The 17,176-nt window shown below is 34.6% G+C and overlaps 2 protein-coding genes across 2 annotated transcripts; one reads left to right on the plus strand and one right to left on the minus strand.

The window, feature by feature from the left end:
- Positions 1-2,969: 2,969 nt before the first annotated feature.
- LOC114371402 (MATH domain and coiled-coil domain-containing protein At3g58270-like) lies at positions 2,970-8,418 on the minus strand. The gene is made up of 6 exons (XM_028328861.1): positions 8,362-8,418; positions 7,132-7,177; positions 6,923-7,014; positions 5,656-5,726; positions 4,189-4,349; positions 2,970-3,718 (listed from the first exon to the last, which is right to left on the minus strand). The coding sequence occupies exons 1-6, from the start codon at positions 8,416-8,418 to the stop codon at positions 2,970-2,972; spliced, it is 1,176 nt and encodes a 391-aa protein (XP_028184662.1).
- A 2,871-nt stretch (positions 8,419-11,289) lies between these two features.
- LOC114371403 lies at positions 11,290-11,727 on the plus strand. Its single transcript, XM_028328862.1, has one exon. It carries the CDS (start codon positions 11,290-11,292, stop codon positions 11,725-11,727), a length of 438 nt encoding a protein of 145 aa, XP_028184663.1.
- The last annotated feature ends 5,449 nt before the right edge of the window (positions 11,728-17,176 follow it).

Raw genomic sequence — 17,176 nt, forward strand, 5'->3', positions numbered from 1 at the left:
AGTCATATAAAGTATATATAACAAGACATGCAAATATTTTCCATAACAGATCCATCACAAAATACCCAGCACAACATTAATTCTAGTCTTTGGACAGAGAAATTAATTTGTAATTGGTACTCTCAACGCAATGATCAAATATTGACAATTAGTTCTATCAAATAATAGCCTTTCTTTAGACTGACTATTATTCTCATGAAAAGAAAAATTTATAATTGTCACATATTTATCATCGCATGTATGCTATTATTTGGCCAAATTGTGTCTTTCTTTGGGCCGAGCACAATTCACATAAATAATTCCATACTAACATTCATACAATTTAATTAAATCAATTTACACAATAGAGGTTACTTTGGCAACATAATGGTTCAATCAATTTAATTGAAATTACTGGACACGCAAATAAATGTAAAGGATCTGTAATGGTTAAATTTGCACCCAGTTATGATAGCAGTAAATATTTGAAAACAACATCATGGTAAACTAATTACGCATTCGAAACGAACATACCATGTACTATCATAAATTTATACTAACCACATGAATATCATAAACTATCAGCCTATCACCGATTCATGAAGGAAAAATAGTTGAAAAAAAAAACAATAAATTATTCATATAAGACAAAAAACCATTGCCTTAGTACTGATTCATATATATATATATATATATATATATATATATATATATAAGTCCCTGTGGCTTTGTATTCGACGTAAAGAGTTTTTGAAAGGCCTGTGGTTTTTGAATAAAAGGCCTTTGCATTTGATTTACGGGTTTGTACACAGTTTTTGTTTGTGTCGCATGTGCTTACATATTATTCTATTTGGGATAAAGGTTCTACGTATCCGGCATTAGTTTTCTTGAACAATATATATATTTCGTGAGCAAGAAAGTTTTTTTTTGTTTTTATACATATAAGGTTTTCAAAAACTCTTTACGTCGAATACAAATGGTCCATGTGGCTTTGTATTCGACGTAAAGAGTTTTTGAAAACCTTATATGTATAAAAACAAAAAAAAACTTTCTTGCTCACGAAATATATATATTGTTCAAGAAAACTAATGCCGGATACGTAGAACCTTTATCCCAAATAGAATAATATGTAAGCACATGCGACACAAACAAAAACTGTGTACAAACCCGTAAATCAAATGCAGAGGCCTTTTATTCATTTGAAAAAGAAAAGAAAAACTTTACGATCATAACACAAAAATTTACGAGTTTTACAATTTTATTGATCGAAATAGTTTCTCCCCAAAATAAAATTAGGGTTCATATAACTAAAATGATCCAGAGATAATACATATCAAACAACTTTAAATCTCAATAATCTAACAACAATGGTGACTCTGATACCACTTGTTGTAATTTAATAAACCTTATAAAATACCAAATGAGCACCAAAACACATTACGTCAGATTATCAAGAGGTTTTAAGGAATACCTGGATCCATAGAGCTTGATCAACATGCAGTGGAATCTTACAGCGGTCACGAACAATTGATTTAATGACCTTTCTCAACCAAATCACCTTCTTCCTTATAGGACCTTCGTTTTCTCTTCAGATGGGGAGAGGAGAAACTATTTCTTGATTTGCTGTCTTGGGGATCATAATCATGCCTTAGGTTTTAACCTATTAGGATTCCCATTATCCCCTAATGGGCCAAATTGGTTTCTGCTCATTAAGCCCATATCAATTTTCTATTGTTGGCAGTCTAATAGGCTCATTGAATTAGATCACTTTATATTAAACTTATCTAAATGTAAATAATTAATATAAATGTTATAATATAATATGTAGCCCATATTAATTAGTTAGGAATTATAAAATTCCTAACAGTCGCGTGTGACAGTGTAGCATGCGGTGGTGCTGGTGCGCGTGCACATGTAGGGGTACATGGCCGAAGATGGTCCCACGCACAGGGACCTGGTTGGGTTGCCCGACATTGATGAGGTCGAGGTGACGCCACAAGCTTAGATCTGATGGCGTCGGTGTTAATGCACTCGCTCATATCTATGACGTGGTGGAGGTGGCGGCATGCGGAGGAGGCAGGTAGTGCTCACGGTTGAGGATGACGGGCATCACTGACAATGAAACTGAAGAGAGGTGATGATAAGATATGAAGGGTGTAACATAATACTTTGAAATTATATCAATCTAAAAGTATTATTTTATTTGCATTATACATTAGAAAATTTACTTTTTCACCCTAGACTGGGTCTAAGTATTTCATTCTTTATTAGGTTTGCACTATACATAGTAATGTAAAATATATGTATATGTATGCATGTTCTTTGCCTGTGCATGGATTGCCACTCATTGTGCATCATTCATTTGCATCTTCATACACTTTATTGGGTTCTTTATCTTTGTAGGATGCTATCTTGTTTCTCATGTTAAGTATGGTAGTTATATCTTGTTTGTCATGTTTAGGTATGGTTTGTGTTAAAATGTTATAAAACTCGGTATGATATGCGACTAAAACTACGCAGTACCTTCACGACATTAGAATCTTATAATGTTCATAATATACTCATATACCTCTTAACCAAATGATTTGACATGATTCGATTAGGTGACAATTGCATTTCGATCAATTTGACCCGGGTCCTCAAAGACATAGCAGCTTTAACTTGTGGTCCTCGACACTGGATTACGTACAGTACATAATCTTCTCATTTCTTTACTATAAATAAAAAATATTCGCTCCAAAATATTGGGGGCTCGTCATGTTAATGATGAAGATTAGTTAAGTAGTAGCAGCTCATGAACACAAAATCTACAATGCATCAAAACAAAACTGTACTATCGAATAAACTTATAATATTCAATTTAGGAAAAATCATTTCAACAAAAACAGTTATTGATGCTTAGGAGAACATCCAAATGTTCAGAAAAAAAGCTCATAAAAAACACGACGGCTACCTATACTAAATTCTTCAATAAGTGACATAATTATAAATTATGGGCCTCCATATCCTAGTTCAGCATCCAAATCACCCACTTCAAAGCCTTCTTTTGCTTTCACCAAGTCTCTTCTTGTTATTTCAAGATCTACCTCTGCTTCAATCAGGTTTGTTTTCAACCTCTTTGTTTCAATCTCTAAAGCAGTCACATTCTCCTCTAATCTTTTCACCAGAGCAACTTTCTCCATATAGTTTTTCATGCTCAATGCAGATTGCACATGGGGTTCTAGCCAAGTCAGATCAAATCTAAATACCTCAAGTTCCTCCCATAAATTTTGGAGATGCTTACATGCATCATCATCATCCATGTCTTTTACCCTTTTTGTCTTGAGAAAATGTAAAACTCGACACAGAGCTGTAAATGCCCATTCAATAAATCTTTGACTTTTCTTCTGCTTACTATCAATAAGTGAGGGATGTCTAGAACAAACTTCTTCTAGTAGTGGAACAAAATCTTGTTCTACTTTCCCTATACCCCTGAAATCCACTAGCTTGTCAGATGAGGCTGAGATCATTTCCTTGGGTAAACGATTATCAGTGCATTCAACATGCTTATCATCATCAATCTTACTAACTGATTTATCAACTTGGTTCTCATGTTCTGACTTGTTAGCCAAAATCTCAACTTGAATTATACAAGTATCATTTACGATGAAACCACGGCTAGAGTCACAAAGTTCATCTGAAGGTATGAATCTTGAGAAACCCAACTCAATCTTACTTGCATTGAACATGTGGCTAAATTCTGGCAAATTCATATATCAAGAGTTAGTTATGTATCAGATTTAAAATCAAATGATATATAATTATCAAATGGATACGTACATATTTTATATACAAAATTGGAAGTAGGATATTACTTGTAATTACTATAGATGAGATGATATAGAATAGAAACCATAATATGATTGGAGGGTGGAAACTTTTGTATCAGCTTTACCCAATCTATAAAAATCTAGTTAAGCAAATGACTTCCAACTTACACAATTGATCTAATAGCTGGAACCAGAAAGGTTGAAATTTGAAGAATTAAGGAAAAGCCAAAGGATAAAAAAAGTAAAAGAGGACGTTAGCAGCTAAATAATCTGATTCGTCTTCCAAAATTTAAAACTCATCCTAAGCAATAGCCTGTATGTGAAATTGCTAGCAGATATAGTTCCATTCGTTAAGAAAATAATAGCCAAAAGCTCAATTTGAAAACAGTATGAAAGATACCTTTTATTTTATTCATTTTTTCATTGACTTGATTAATCAAAGCCAACTTGAAATATGCATGTTTTTTCCAGTGACGAGGCAAATAAGCAGGATCCCCACCGGCATCTACATAAATTGACAAATAGTCCACGTTGTCCCCTTTTGGAAACATAAGAATCCTCCTAAAATTGAAGTTACAAAACTTTATTAAACAAATAAAGGATAATCAATTCAAAGTGCAACATATATAATAAATACACAAGAATTCAATTAAGCACCATGTATGGTTATCGAGGAAAAAACTGTCAGAGTACAGTTCGTTGGAGTCTATTGTAGAGAAGTTCCTTATTGTCCATGTAAACTTCTCTAACATTTTATCCTTTGTGTTCTGATTCCGCATTTCAAAAACTTGTAAGCTTCAACCTAAGCACTGAAAAAATAAACAACATTGATTTTAACTTACAAGCTTGGGTCATATCAATATCCATTGCACCTTCAAGGTAAGAAGATTCACTTTGGCACAGCATTGATATACAAAATAAAGGACTGCTAGTTTTATCATGAAATTTAGCAGGAGATGTAATCTTCTCCCCACTCACTTCATATAGAGTTTCATCTACAGGGTTGTGATAAGTATTTGGATGATTCGAAAGTTTACCCTTTTTTTTTCCTTTTACTGGTCCATTTTTCTAGATCAAGATAGATTCAAAACATGATTAATAGCGATCTTGAAAATAAAAAAATCTAATTGTGTATACAGACCAAAACACGAATGATAGAAGAGAACAAGTAACGATGCTCTCTCATTCAAAACAGAAAGAAAATCAAAATCATGTCCATTATAGAACCTATTCAGATTGCCACTGTATCAACAACTATTATTGAATTTACTGCAAAGACAAGTATCAACTATATAGCTTTAAATCGCACCTATTGTCTTTTATAATTCAATTTAGACTTCACTATTTCTTAATCAGATCTAGGGTTGACAATGAGTGAGCCAGTCAAATTTCATTTGCTAACATTTTAATAAACTAGGTTCACAAGCTAATGACTTAATAAGCACTTGGTTTTTATTATGGCATGACTAAACTTGCAACAAAATTAAATATGTAAGAGAAAAAGTGAAATTTATTGGGTCACAAATTTAAGCCTTCAAAAAGTAACATGCATACTCTCAACAAAATTCCCTACTAGAACTTTTCTAAATAAAAGTCATGTTGTCAGCTAGAACTTTAGATACACTACAAATAAGTATTTTTTTTTACCGCACAAAATAGCATTTCTAACATATATACCATATTAGATTCTTAAATATAAAAATCTCAAACAACTGTTAATTAATAGAAATACTCCAAGTTTACACTTTTTTTTATTATGATCAGCGTTAAGATCTGTCTAACATTCGTATTTTTCCATCATAATCATATTGAAGAGCCCAAATAAAGGTGAAAAAAGAAGAAAGAAGACATTTGCTATTGTGCATACAGTCTACCTATATCCTTCTCGGGAAAGGGTGCAGTGAACATGGCACACTTGCAATCCTGTAAGGCAGTTGCCTTGAATATTTTGAATAACAAAAAATTATACAATAAAGCATAACACAGTAATTAAATCCCTAACCCAGGAGCTAAAAGAAAAATAAAAAATACACTAAAAACCCCTTTAACCCCAAATTAAAAATAAACCCTGTTAAATAATCTAAACAGAAGATGAATCAAAAGTCAATACGAAATGCCTTATGACCATTACCAAAAATCTCAAACTACGAAGAAGTTTCTATTGAGAGAAGACGAACTCGTGAACATAGCCAATTTGCAAGGTGGAAAGACAAAAATTTAAAGTTTGAAGGAATTTAAAGTAGTAATTTTCAATTATTATTAGTAGTGAATTTAAATAGGCAGAAATTAAAGAAGGTCTTATTAATATTTTTATCTTTCATTCCCTATAATTGTGGGTGTTATTAAAGTTCACCATCAATGTAATATGAAAAATGAAAAGCCGCACAATTATTTAGGAGAAGAATACATTTGTTTCCAATTTCCTATACATGTACATACCTATTTAAGTACTTAAACTAACCTTTTTTAATTTAATTAGTTACTACTTTTATAGCTAATTGTCAATGTCAATTATACCACAAGTTTAGACGGAAAATATCTATTATAGACTTTCTTCCTTTTATATATTAAGATACTAAACTAATTCATGAAAGTCATTCAATTTAATTTTTAAAATATCATTTCATTTTTTAAAATTACTTTGAAATGAAGCCATTTCAGCTTTATATTTTTAATTTTAATGACTAAAATAATTGTGATCTAGGCTTTTTTAAGACAAAAAAGAGGAAATTAAAAGAATAGACAAAAGTGGACGAGATTACGATCTAATTGCATTAGAGATTAATTAAGTTAATTTTTGTTCAATAGTTTCAAAATTAAATGATATTATTATAATTTTGAAAATTAAATTAAATGGTACTCAAAATTATCGACTAATTGGGAAATGATTCTATCTTGGTAAGTTGCATGTAAAATGTTAAAGAAAATGAAAGGTTAACCGAGCAAGCATTTGCTCCATTTATTTCAAACTTAACATTCAAGGGACTGTACATCATTAGGATATGAATTAATTGATTGAGCAAGAATCAATGCCTTTCAAGCTTGACACTTACTCTATTTTTCTTACTTTTACATACAGAAGCCAAATTCAATTAAAGCATTTCAACAAAATACTTATTTATATGTGTGCTTACCTCTTTGTTTGTCTGGAAGGAAAGAGGGAGCCCCAATTCATTCAGCTGTTTGGTGAGCTCCAAATCCTCGGGTGTAATAAGGTCAATCAAATCTGCTGCAGAAAACTCAAGAAACAAAAATTTTCTTTAAAATGAAAAACAAAAGGATCGATTAAATAAATAAAATTCTCCTCGCACAAGTTTGTTCAAATGAAGAGTGAGAAACTTGCCAGGAACGGGGTCAGAGCCGTGATTGTCATCAGCTTCATCCAATTTCTAAAACACACAAAAACGATGCCACGTCAAAGTTCCAATACAATAGTTACAAATATTTAGTTAGAAAATTAAAATAAAAAGAAAGAGAGCAAAGATAAACTTACCCAGCATTTAGCTGAGGATGAAACCCAAATGAAATTTTCTTGGATGAGCAAAGCACGAAAACCACTATGACAAATAATTCTGCAGAATTGTCTCCAACGATTCCATCTGTTATTTCAGCTGTTTCAAGAACAAATATCTATGAAGCCTAGATACGAGATATGATACTGATGAGAATCATGAAACTGACCAAATACAGGCTAAAGGCCCAAGTAGAGAAGGACGAAGGCCTAAGTGGAGAAAGAAAAGAATGAAGAATAGTGTTGGGCCAAAATTACAATAAATAAAAATTATAACTAAAAACATATTTAACTTGGGCCTTCAAATTAGTTTGGGCCTTCAGCAACAATTAATTGTCTTGATAGTGTCTCTGCCTCTGGGCCTTCATCCTTCTCTACTTGGGCCTTCATCCTTCTCTACTCGGGGGCTTTGTCCTTCTCCACTTGGGTCTTTAGCCTGTATTTGGCCAGTTTCATGATTCTCATCAGATACGGATACGATACGACACAAATATGGAGATACGACAAATTTTTAAAATTAAAGATACGATACATTTTGAATACGTTAATAAAATATATAAAAAATTATATATAGTTTCAATTTTTTTTTCTAGAAGAGTTAAATTTTTCATTGGAATAGCTTCAAATTCATATTAAAAAATAAAACATGAAAAATCATGAGGACATAATATCAATGTTGCCTTTCACTGACTATTAGAGTTGTAGTTTTTCACCATAAGCCATGAGGCTCCTTAGCATCATGACCACCTCCTTAACACTATTCTTCATTCTTCTCTTTCTCTCCGGGATAGTATTTGACGGCGAAAGGACATGGACAAGGGACGCAGACACAAAATACTTATCTGGTGGTCAAGGCAGAACCATTTAAACTGAAGCAGCAACACAAGATCCTTCTGTCAATCAAGTTCCCTACACCACAACATGGTTATCCCGTTCTCAGTTCAATTACTTCTTCCCCGTTTCTGCGGGCCCCAAATTCGTTCGCCTCTTCTTCTACCCAGCTTATTACCCTTCCTTTTCCCGCACTGATGCCTCTTTCTCCGTTCAATCTAACAGATTCACCTTCTTAAAAGGTTTCAACGCCTCTCCAAACGCTGACGCGGAAGCCATCAAAACCATCTTCAGGGAATATGTGGTCAACGTCAACGATGGTGAGATTCTCATCCTCAGCTTCACTCCCTCGCAACCAAACTCCTACGCTTTCATCAATGGAATCGAGGTACGAGGTGGAGAAAAAGAGAAGAAAATGGGTTTGAGCTTCGTAAGCGTGGAGAAGAAGAGAAGCAAATGGGTTTTGTAAAATAATAAAACTTCGGCGTTTAAAAAATCATAAAAAAAGGGGTTAAACGTTGTAGTCGTATTGGAGTCGTATTGAAGCCGTGTCTAGCCTTAGGAAGCTGTATCCCAGCTATATCTTGTATTTTAAAAAATAAAAAAAATAAAAAAATTGGATACTCCTAGGATACGTATCGGGCCGTATCCATGGAGTATCGGTGTCGGATACGGGTGTTGCAACACCGATACTTTTCCTTTTTTCACGTATCCGAGCTTCACAGACAAATATGGTAGACCAAATGAAATTGCCAGCTCTTGAATTCACCTCGCGTTTGTCATTGCTGAAAATAATTCCATTTCTTAGTATCCAAATGGGCATTGCTGAAAATAATTCCATTTCTAAGTATCCAAATGGGCACTAACAGGGGAAGTTATTCTTTTGGTAACTTTGATTGTTGGTTTGCCATATTTTCATAGCTTATGATATAGAAACACCAGTTCAACTAATGAATTCACTTTTGCCGTGAAAAAAAAAAACAAGAGTAACATCATCAACAATTAATACAGCCCCTGCGCATGGTGGTGCTCATTAATGGATGACAACATCATCAACATCAATAGTAAAAAGTGGGTTCCAGATCTGAACAACAAGTTTGGTGCTTGCGTGGGTGTCATTAACATTTAACAGTCGCAATCAGAGAAGAGGAGTTGCTGGTGGAGTCGCGTGTGACGGTGTAGCATGCTGTGGAGCTGGAGCGCGTGCACAACAGATGGGGGTACATGGTCGGAGATGGTCCCACGCACAGGGACCTGGTTGGGTAGCGCGGCATTGATGAGGTCGGTGGTGATGCCGCAAGCGCAGATATGGTGGGGTAGATGTTAATGCACTCACTCAGATCTATGACGTGGTGGAGGTGGCGGCACTCGGAGGAGGTAGGTGGTGCTCATGACCGAGGATGACGGGTATTACAATGCAACTGAAAAAGAAATGGAGATAAGATATGAAGGATGCATATAATACTATGAAATTATATTAATCTAAAAGTCAATGTTTTTGTATTGTATTGTACACTAGAAAAATTACTTCCTCGTCCTAAGCTTGGCCTAAGTATTTTATTCTATATTAGGTTTGCATTATACATAATAATGAAAAAAAAATGTATATGTATGCATGTTCTTAATTTGTGGGTGCATGGATTGTGCATGGATTGCCACTCATTGTGCATCATTCATTTGCATCTTCATACACTTTATTGGGCTCTTTATCTTTGTAGGATGCTATCTTGTTTCTCATGTTTAGTATGGTAGTTATATCTTGTTTGTCATGTTAAGTATGGTAGTTTTTGTTGAAATGATATAAAACTCGGTAATATGCGAGTAAAAACTTTGTAGTACCTTTAACTACATTAGAATCTTGTAATGTTCATAATATACTCATATACCTCTTAACCAAATGATTTGACATGCATTTTGATTTGATTCGAATGGGTGACAATTGCATTTCAATTAGACCCGGGTCCTCAAACGGGGACATAGCAGCTTTGACTTGTGGTCCTAGACACGATTAGGTACAGTGCATTATCTTCTCATTTATTTACTACAAATAAAAAATATTGGCCCCAAAATATTGAGGGCCCGTCATGTTAATGATGAAGACTAGTAAAATAGTAGCAGCTCATGGACACAGAATCTACAATGCATCAAAACAAAATTGTACTAGCGAATAAAATTATCATATGCAATTTAGGATAAATCATTTCAACAAAAACAATTATTGATGATTAGGAGAACATCCAAATGTTCAGAAAAAAGGTTCATAAAAAGCACGACGGCTACCTATACTAAATTCTTCAATAAGTGACATAATTATAAATTATGGTCCTCCATATCCTAGTTCAGCATCCAAATCACACACTTCAAAGCCTTCTTTTGCTTTCACCAAGTTTCTTCTTGTTATTTCAACATCTACCTCTGCTTCAATCATCATTGTGAGGCAGCCACCATTGTCATGGTCCTCCAAGCGTCAACCTACACTCTCTCGGTCTAGTGCAGAGGCCGAGTATAAGGGTGTTGCTAATGTGATCTTTGAGTCATGTTGGCTTCGAAATTTGTTATTGGAATTGCATTGTCCGGTTATCAAGGCTACTATTGTGTATTGTGACAATGTTAGTGCTATCTATTTGTCGAGCAACCCGGTGCAACATCAGCGTACCAAACATATTGAGATGGACATACATTTTGTACGGGAAAAGGTTGTACGTGGTCAAGTTCGAGTTTTTCATGTGCCTTCACAATATCATATCGCTGACATATTTACTAAGGGTCTTCCGGGTGTGTTGTTTGATGATTTTAGGGATATTCTCAGTGTTCGTCGTCCTCCTGCTTCGACTGCGGGGGTGTGTTAAGATATATGTGAATATATTTTGTTATTGTATTTTAGGTAAGCATATATTTAGTTTGTTAAGCATATAATTAGTTTCCTAAATATATGCCTTGTATTATTAGTTTCCGAGTTTCCTGTATGATTAGTTTCCTAGTTTCCTAAGATTATGCCTTGTACATTGTATATATTCCAAGTCAGTGAATGAAATCGGTTGAGGAAAATATTCTTTTATGGTATCAGATTTCTAGGGCAATTACGAACCTTCTTCTTCATTTCGCAAGCGCCCTCGCAGTTCCCCTTCGTCTCTCTTATTTCTTCTTCTTCTCAGTGCCATGACGAACAACAAGAGTTTTTTCCATCTAGCTCTTGTGGTTTCCAATATACGGAACCATATCTCCATCACTCTTGAAAAGGAATTATGGTCGACTCTTGATGCTACGGTTCTTTCCTGGCTTTATGCAACCATCTCCATTGACTTGTTGCATACAATTATTGAACCCGATGCCACGGCCATGGATGCTTGGAATAGGTTGAGAGATATTTTCCAAGACAACAAACATTCCCGTGTGGTAACTCTTGAGGCCGAATTCTCCAATACTAAGATGGAGAATTTTTCAAATGGTTCAGCATATTATCAATGTCTCAAGTCCCTTGCTGATCAGTTGAAAAAATGTTGGAGCACCGATGTCGGAGAGCCGCCTTGTCCTTTAACTTGTTTCGGGTCTCACAAGTGCATATCGAGGTGTAGGGACATTAATTCGGCAGAGTGATCCTCTACCTCCATTTTATCAGGCTCGGTCGATGCTCACACTTGAGGAAGCCGGATTGGCAAAGGAGGCTGCCACGGGTTCAGAGTCCTCAGTCACAGGTACCTTCTCTTTGTCATTGGCAGGAGGGATAATGTGATGAAGGACCTTATGAGAACATGCGGTAATTTTAAAAAGCTCCACCAATGTAGAGTATTGGACATTCTCCATTTCAAGAGTGATGGAGATATGGTTCCGTATATTGGAAACCGCAAGAGCCGGATGAAAAGAACTCTTGTTGTCCGCCATGATGGTGAGAAGAAGAAGAAATAAGAGAGATGAAGGGGAACTACAAGGGCGCTTGCGGAATGAAGAAGAAGGATCATAATTGCCCTAGAAATATGATACCATAAAAGAATATTTTCCTCAATCGATTTCATTCACCGACTTGGAATATATACAATGTACAAGGCGTAATCTTAGAAAACTCGAAAACTAATAATACAGGAAACTCGGAAACTAATAATACAAGGTATATATTTAGGAAACTAATTATATGTTTAACAAACTAAATATATGCTTACCTAAAATACAATAACAAAATATATTCACATATATCTTAACAGTTTTCAACCTCTTTGTTTCAATCTCTAAAGCAGTCACATAGGCATGACAATGAAATTCGTACCCGTGGGTATCCGTCCCGATTTTGACAGGGAATATCCGAGTTGACCGGGTACGGGTTTGGGGATTATCCGACTTTTTAATCGGGGTCGAGAACGGGGATGTCACTACCCATCCCAAATACAAGTAGTTAAAAATAAATGTGTAACAATCAATTTTTTTAAATAAGCTTTTCGATACAATTTTTTTACAAAAAAAAAAAATTACAAATCTAAATCGAGGACGAGGTGAGAACGGGGATCCCCAATACCCGACGGGTACGGAAATGGGGTAACATAACCAGTCAGGTATCGGGATCGGGTATATGTTGGGGAGTCGGGATCGGGAACTTGGGAGGCAATACCCGTCTCCGCCCCACCCTGTTGCCATGTCTACCGTCACATTCTCCTCTCCTCTAATCTTTTCACCAGAGCATCTTTCTCCTTATAATTTTTCATGCTCAATGCAGATTGAACATGGGGTTCGATCAAATCTAAATACCTTAAGTTCATCCCATAAATTTTGGAGATGATTACAACCATCTTCATAATCCATGTCTTTTACCCTTTTTGTCTTGAGAAAATGTAGAACTCGACCCAAAGCTGTAAATGCCCATTCAATAAATCTTTGACTTTTCTTCTGCTAACTATCAATAAGTGAGGGATGTCTTGAACAAACTTCTTCAAGTAGTGGAACAAAATCTTGTTCTACTTTCCCTATACCCCTGAAATCCACTAGCTTGTCAAATGAGGGTGAGATCATTTCCTTGGGTAAAGGATTATCAATGCATTCAATAAGCTTACCATCATCAATCTTACTAACTGATTTATCAACTTGGTTCTCATGTTCTGACTTGTTAGCCAAAATCTCAACTTGAATTATACAAGTATATATCATTTACGATGAAACCACGGCTAGAGTCACAAAGTTCATCTAAAGGTATGAATGTTGTGAAAAATCAATCTCACTTGCATTGAACATGTGGCTAGTTTATGGCAAATTCATATATCAAGAGTTAGTTGTGTATCAGATTTAAAATCAAATGATATATAATTATCCAATGGATACGCACATATTTTATATACAAAATTGGAAGTAGGATATTACTTGTAATTACTATAGATAAGATGATATAGAATAGAACCCATAATATCATTGGAGGGTGGAAACTTTTGTATCAGCTTTACCCAATCTATAAAAATCCAGTTAAGCAAATGACTTCCAACTTACACAATTGATCTAATAGCTGGAACCAGAAAGGATGAAATTTGAAGACTTAAGGAAAAGCCAAAGGATAAAAAAAGTAAAAGAGGACGTTAGCAGCTAAATAATCTGATTCTTCTTCATCCTAAACAATGGCCTGTATGTGAAATTGCTAGCAGATATAGTTCCATTCGTTAAGAAAATAATAGCCAAAAGCTCAATTTGAAAATAGTATGAAATATACCTTTTATTTTATTCATTCTTTCATTGACTTGATTAATCAAAGCCAACTTGAAATATGCATATTTATTCCAGTCATGTGGCAAATTAGAAGGATCCCCACCGGCATCTAAATAAATTGACAAATAGTCCACGTTGTTCCCTTTTGGAAATATAAGAATCCTCCTAAAATTGAAGTTACAAAACTTTATTAAACAAATAAAGGATAATCAATTCAAAGTGCAATATATATAATAAATACACAAGAATTCAATTAAGCACCATGTATGGTTATCAAGGAAAAATTGTCAGAGTACAGTTCCTTGGAGTCTATTGTAGAGAAGTTCCTAATTGTCCATGTAAACTTCTCTAACGTTTTATCCTTTTTTTTTTCTGATTCCCCATTTCAAAATCTTGTAAGCTTCAACCTTGATTATTTTGGGTGGTTGAATTCACAAAGAACTTGAATAAAATCATATGTATAAAAAGTGTTGTCACTTCTCAATATCAGAATAATGTGCAAATGAAATCTGATTATCAAAAACAAATATTAATGTGACAATAAGGCAACAGTGGAGTCCCAAATACGCCAAAAGATAGCTTTAAATTGGACAAAACTACGATTTTTTTTTTTTTTGTAATGAGACAAATCTATGAATATTACTTGTGATACATATACCACACATAATTTTCACAACCCAGCACAGCAACAATAAAAATGAATGCAAAACAGAGAATTTTGTGAGTTCGAATGCAAGGTGGAAGAGATTGAAGCAAAGAGCAACGTACCTTCCGATTAATATGAGAAACAGAGATATTGTGGCAACGTAAAGAGTAGGAGGCTTATATAGAAATTAGAGAGTAAAACAAAAAAAAAAATGAATTGGATCAGTTCCGATTTTGTTGTCACACTTTTTTTTAGAAAGTATTAAATAAATGTAAAAATATATGTTAAACATGATAAAATTTCTCATTTATCCTTTAACCGTGACTAAAGTGTGTAATGGTTACTATTAGAATCTGGTAATTTACATTATATATATATATATATATATATATATAACCCATGGTTGCGTACACTCATTGTTACACCAACAATGATAAATAGTGAAGTTACACTATTTGGGTTCTACATGTTCAGTTACCCAGTGACAATTGCCATTTAATTGGACCCAGGTTCTCAATAGTGCAGTTGTGATCCAAGCCACAGGATTAGGTATATTGCAGAATATTCTCATCGATGATTAATAGAAATATTGGCACCCAGATATTTCATCAGGACTCATGTTAACGAAGATTATTCAACTATAACACCTCATGAACGCACAAAGAATCTGTAACAAGTCAAAACATAATTATACTAGCATAATAAAATCGCCATATGTAATGTAGGACAAATTATTTAAGCTAAGAAAACCATTTTGTTAGTGGGACTATCATCATTATGTAACATGCGTAAAGTCTGAAGAAGTTTTGGCGCAAAATTCTGTTGAAAAGTAAGGACACGTGTCAGACGATCTGCATCATATGGAAGTTAGGAAAAGCACACGGTTGAGGAGAGAGAACATATTGCTAAAGGACTTCGCACATTAGGGGGTGATGAAGGTGATCTTCTCTCTGATACCTCTTCCTCTCTGAAATTTTGATTATATTTCCTTCTTTTTTTGAGATACTTTTTTGATTTGTTTGTACTACTGTAGTGAGTTGTGTTGTCATTATTCCATGAAGATTGTTCGTGCCTTGCTTCTGTTATTTGTCAAATTCTTTTCCTTAACGGATTTTGTTCTAATGTTTCTAAACAATATGAATTCAATTTGATAATCGAAAAACTATATTGATACGTTTCATTGGTGCTTTCATTGGCTTCCATGGCTGAGAACACTCATTTAAAAGAATTGCAAACTAAAATTCGTACTCACGCTGACAATATCCGTTGTACTGGTACCATGATGGATCTCATGCAGACTTCGATGGATCATATTCAATTGACGATGAATCAATTGTTGAAAATTGTTTCTCAACCTCATGGAAGTCCTGTGAACAATGACACTCCTATTGTGACGTTGATTAGTGTAGCATTGTCAACAAAGGAGATCTCTCTTGGATTTCCACATTTTGATGGGACTACCCCGGTTATGGAATGGATTTTCAAGGCAGAAATTTTTTTCTCATACCACAACACTCCTGATGCAGCTCGGGTTGACATTGTTGTGATGCACTTCGATAAAGATGTTGTGGCTTGGTTTCAAATGTCTCAAAAGCTATCTATGGTGTCTACCTGACCGGAACTGACTCGTGCTTTGAAGTCACAATTTGGTCCTTCTCCATTCAATTGTTCTATGGCTGAGTTGTTTAAGTTGCAGCAAACAGGTTCTGTTTCTGATTATTACCTGAAATCCATGTCCCTAACTAATAGATCTCTTAGATTGAGTGATGAGGCTTTCCTTAATTGTTTCATTAGTGGTTTAAATCTTGATATACGAAGAGATGTTGTTGCTATGACTCCTCCTACTTTACTTCGCGGAGTAGCCTTAGCTAATATTTTTGAAGAAAAATACAATTCAGTCCCTAAATCCACTTGTAGCTCTTATATACAAAAATACTCTCAGATCTCCACTACTCATGTTTCTGTTAGTTCCCAACCAAAAATTCAAATAAAAATAGTTTACCCGGACTTTTACCTACTCCTCAAGGACCTCCTTTGAAATCCTCTAATGTTAAGAAGATTAGTCCCACGGAAATGCAGTTGAGAAGGGAGAAAGGCCTTTGTTATTTCTATGATGAGAAGTTTTATTTTAGTCATAAATGTCCTAATAGGCAATTTCTGTTTCTATAGTTGGAAGACGAGGATGTTGAGGATTCTTCTAGTCTGGTTGTGCCTTCGGTTGTTCAGGAAGTCAAAACGACAAAACCTAATGATCATCACTTGTCTCTGAATGCTTCAAAGGGTGGTGTAGGAGTCGGTACTATCAAATTTATGGCCTATATTGATAAACTTCCTATGAATGTGCTAATTGATGGAGGAAGTTCAGACAATTTCTTATAGCCTAGAGTGGCTAAGTTTAAAAAATTATCGGTTGAACCAACTACTCAATTTAGAGTAATGGTTGGTAATGGTAATTATATGACTGCAGAAGGATTAGTTAAACAACTTAAGGTTCAGGCTCAGGGTAATGTTTTTCACTTGCTAGTGTTTTTGCTTCCTATATCTGGTGCATATCTCATCTTGGGAGCAAGCTAGTTGAAAACAATTGGACCCTATATTGTAGATTGTGATGCATTACAATTGAAATTTCTAATGAATAGCAAATTAACTACTCTACAAGGACATCATAATTTGATTCTTGAGTAGGCTCAGTTACACCATATCAAGAGGATGATAACTACT

The sequence above is a fragment of the Glycine soja genome, chromosome 10 (assembly GCF_004193775.1).
Source record: "Glycine soja cultivar W05 chromosome 10, ASM419377v2, whole genome shotgun sequence".
Classification (NCBI taxonomy): Eukaryota; Viridiplantae; Streptophyta; class Magnoliopsida; order Fabales; family Fabaceae; genus Glycine; species Glycine soja.

What these genes read in the sequence shown, in the direction of transcription:
- LOC114371402 (XM_028328861.1), bottom strand. Translation starts at nt 8,418, where the DNA reads ATGGTTTTGATGGCTTCCGCGTCAGCGTTTGGAGAGGCGTTGAAACCT. An exon ending in CGGCTCTGACCCCGTTCCTG is followed by an intron (nt 7,015 to 7,131) that starts GCAAGTTTCTCA and finishes TTTCTGCAGCAG; the next exon opens with ATTTGATTGACCTTATTACA. An exon ending in AAAAATGAATAAAATAAAAG is followed by an intron (nt 3,719 to 4,188) that starts GTATCTTTCATA and finishes TGAATTTGCCAG; the next exon opens with AATTTAGCCACATGTTCAAT.
- LOC114371403 (XM_028328862.1), top strand. Translation starts at nt 11,290, where the DNA reads ATGACGAACAACAAGAGTTTTTTCCATCTAGCTCTTGTGGTTTCCAAT.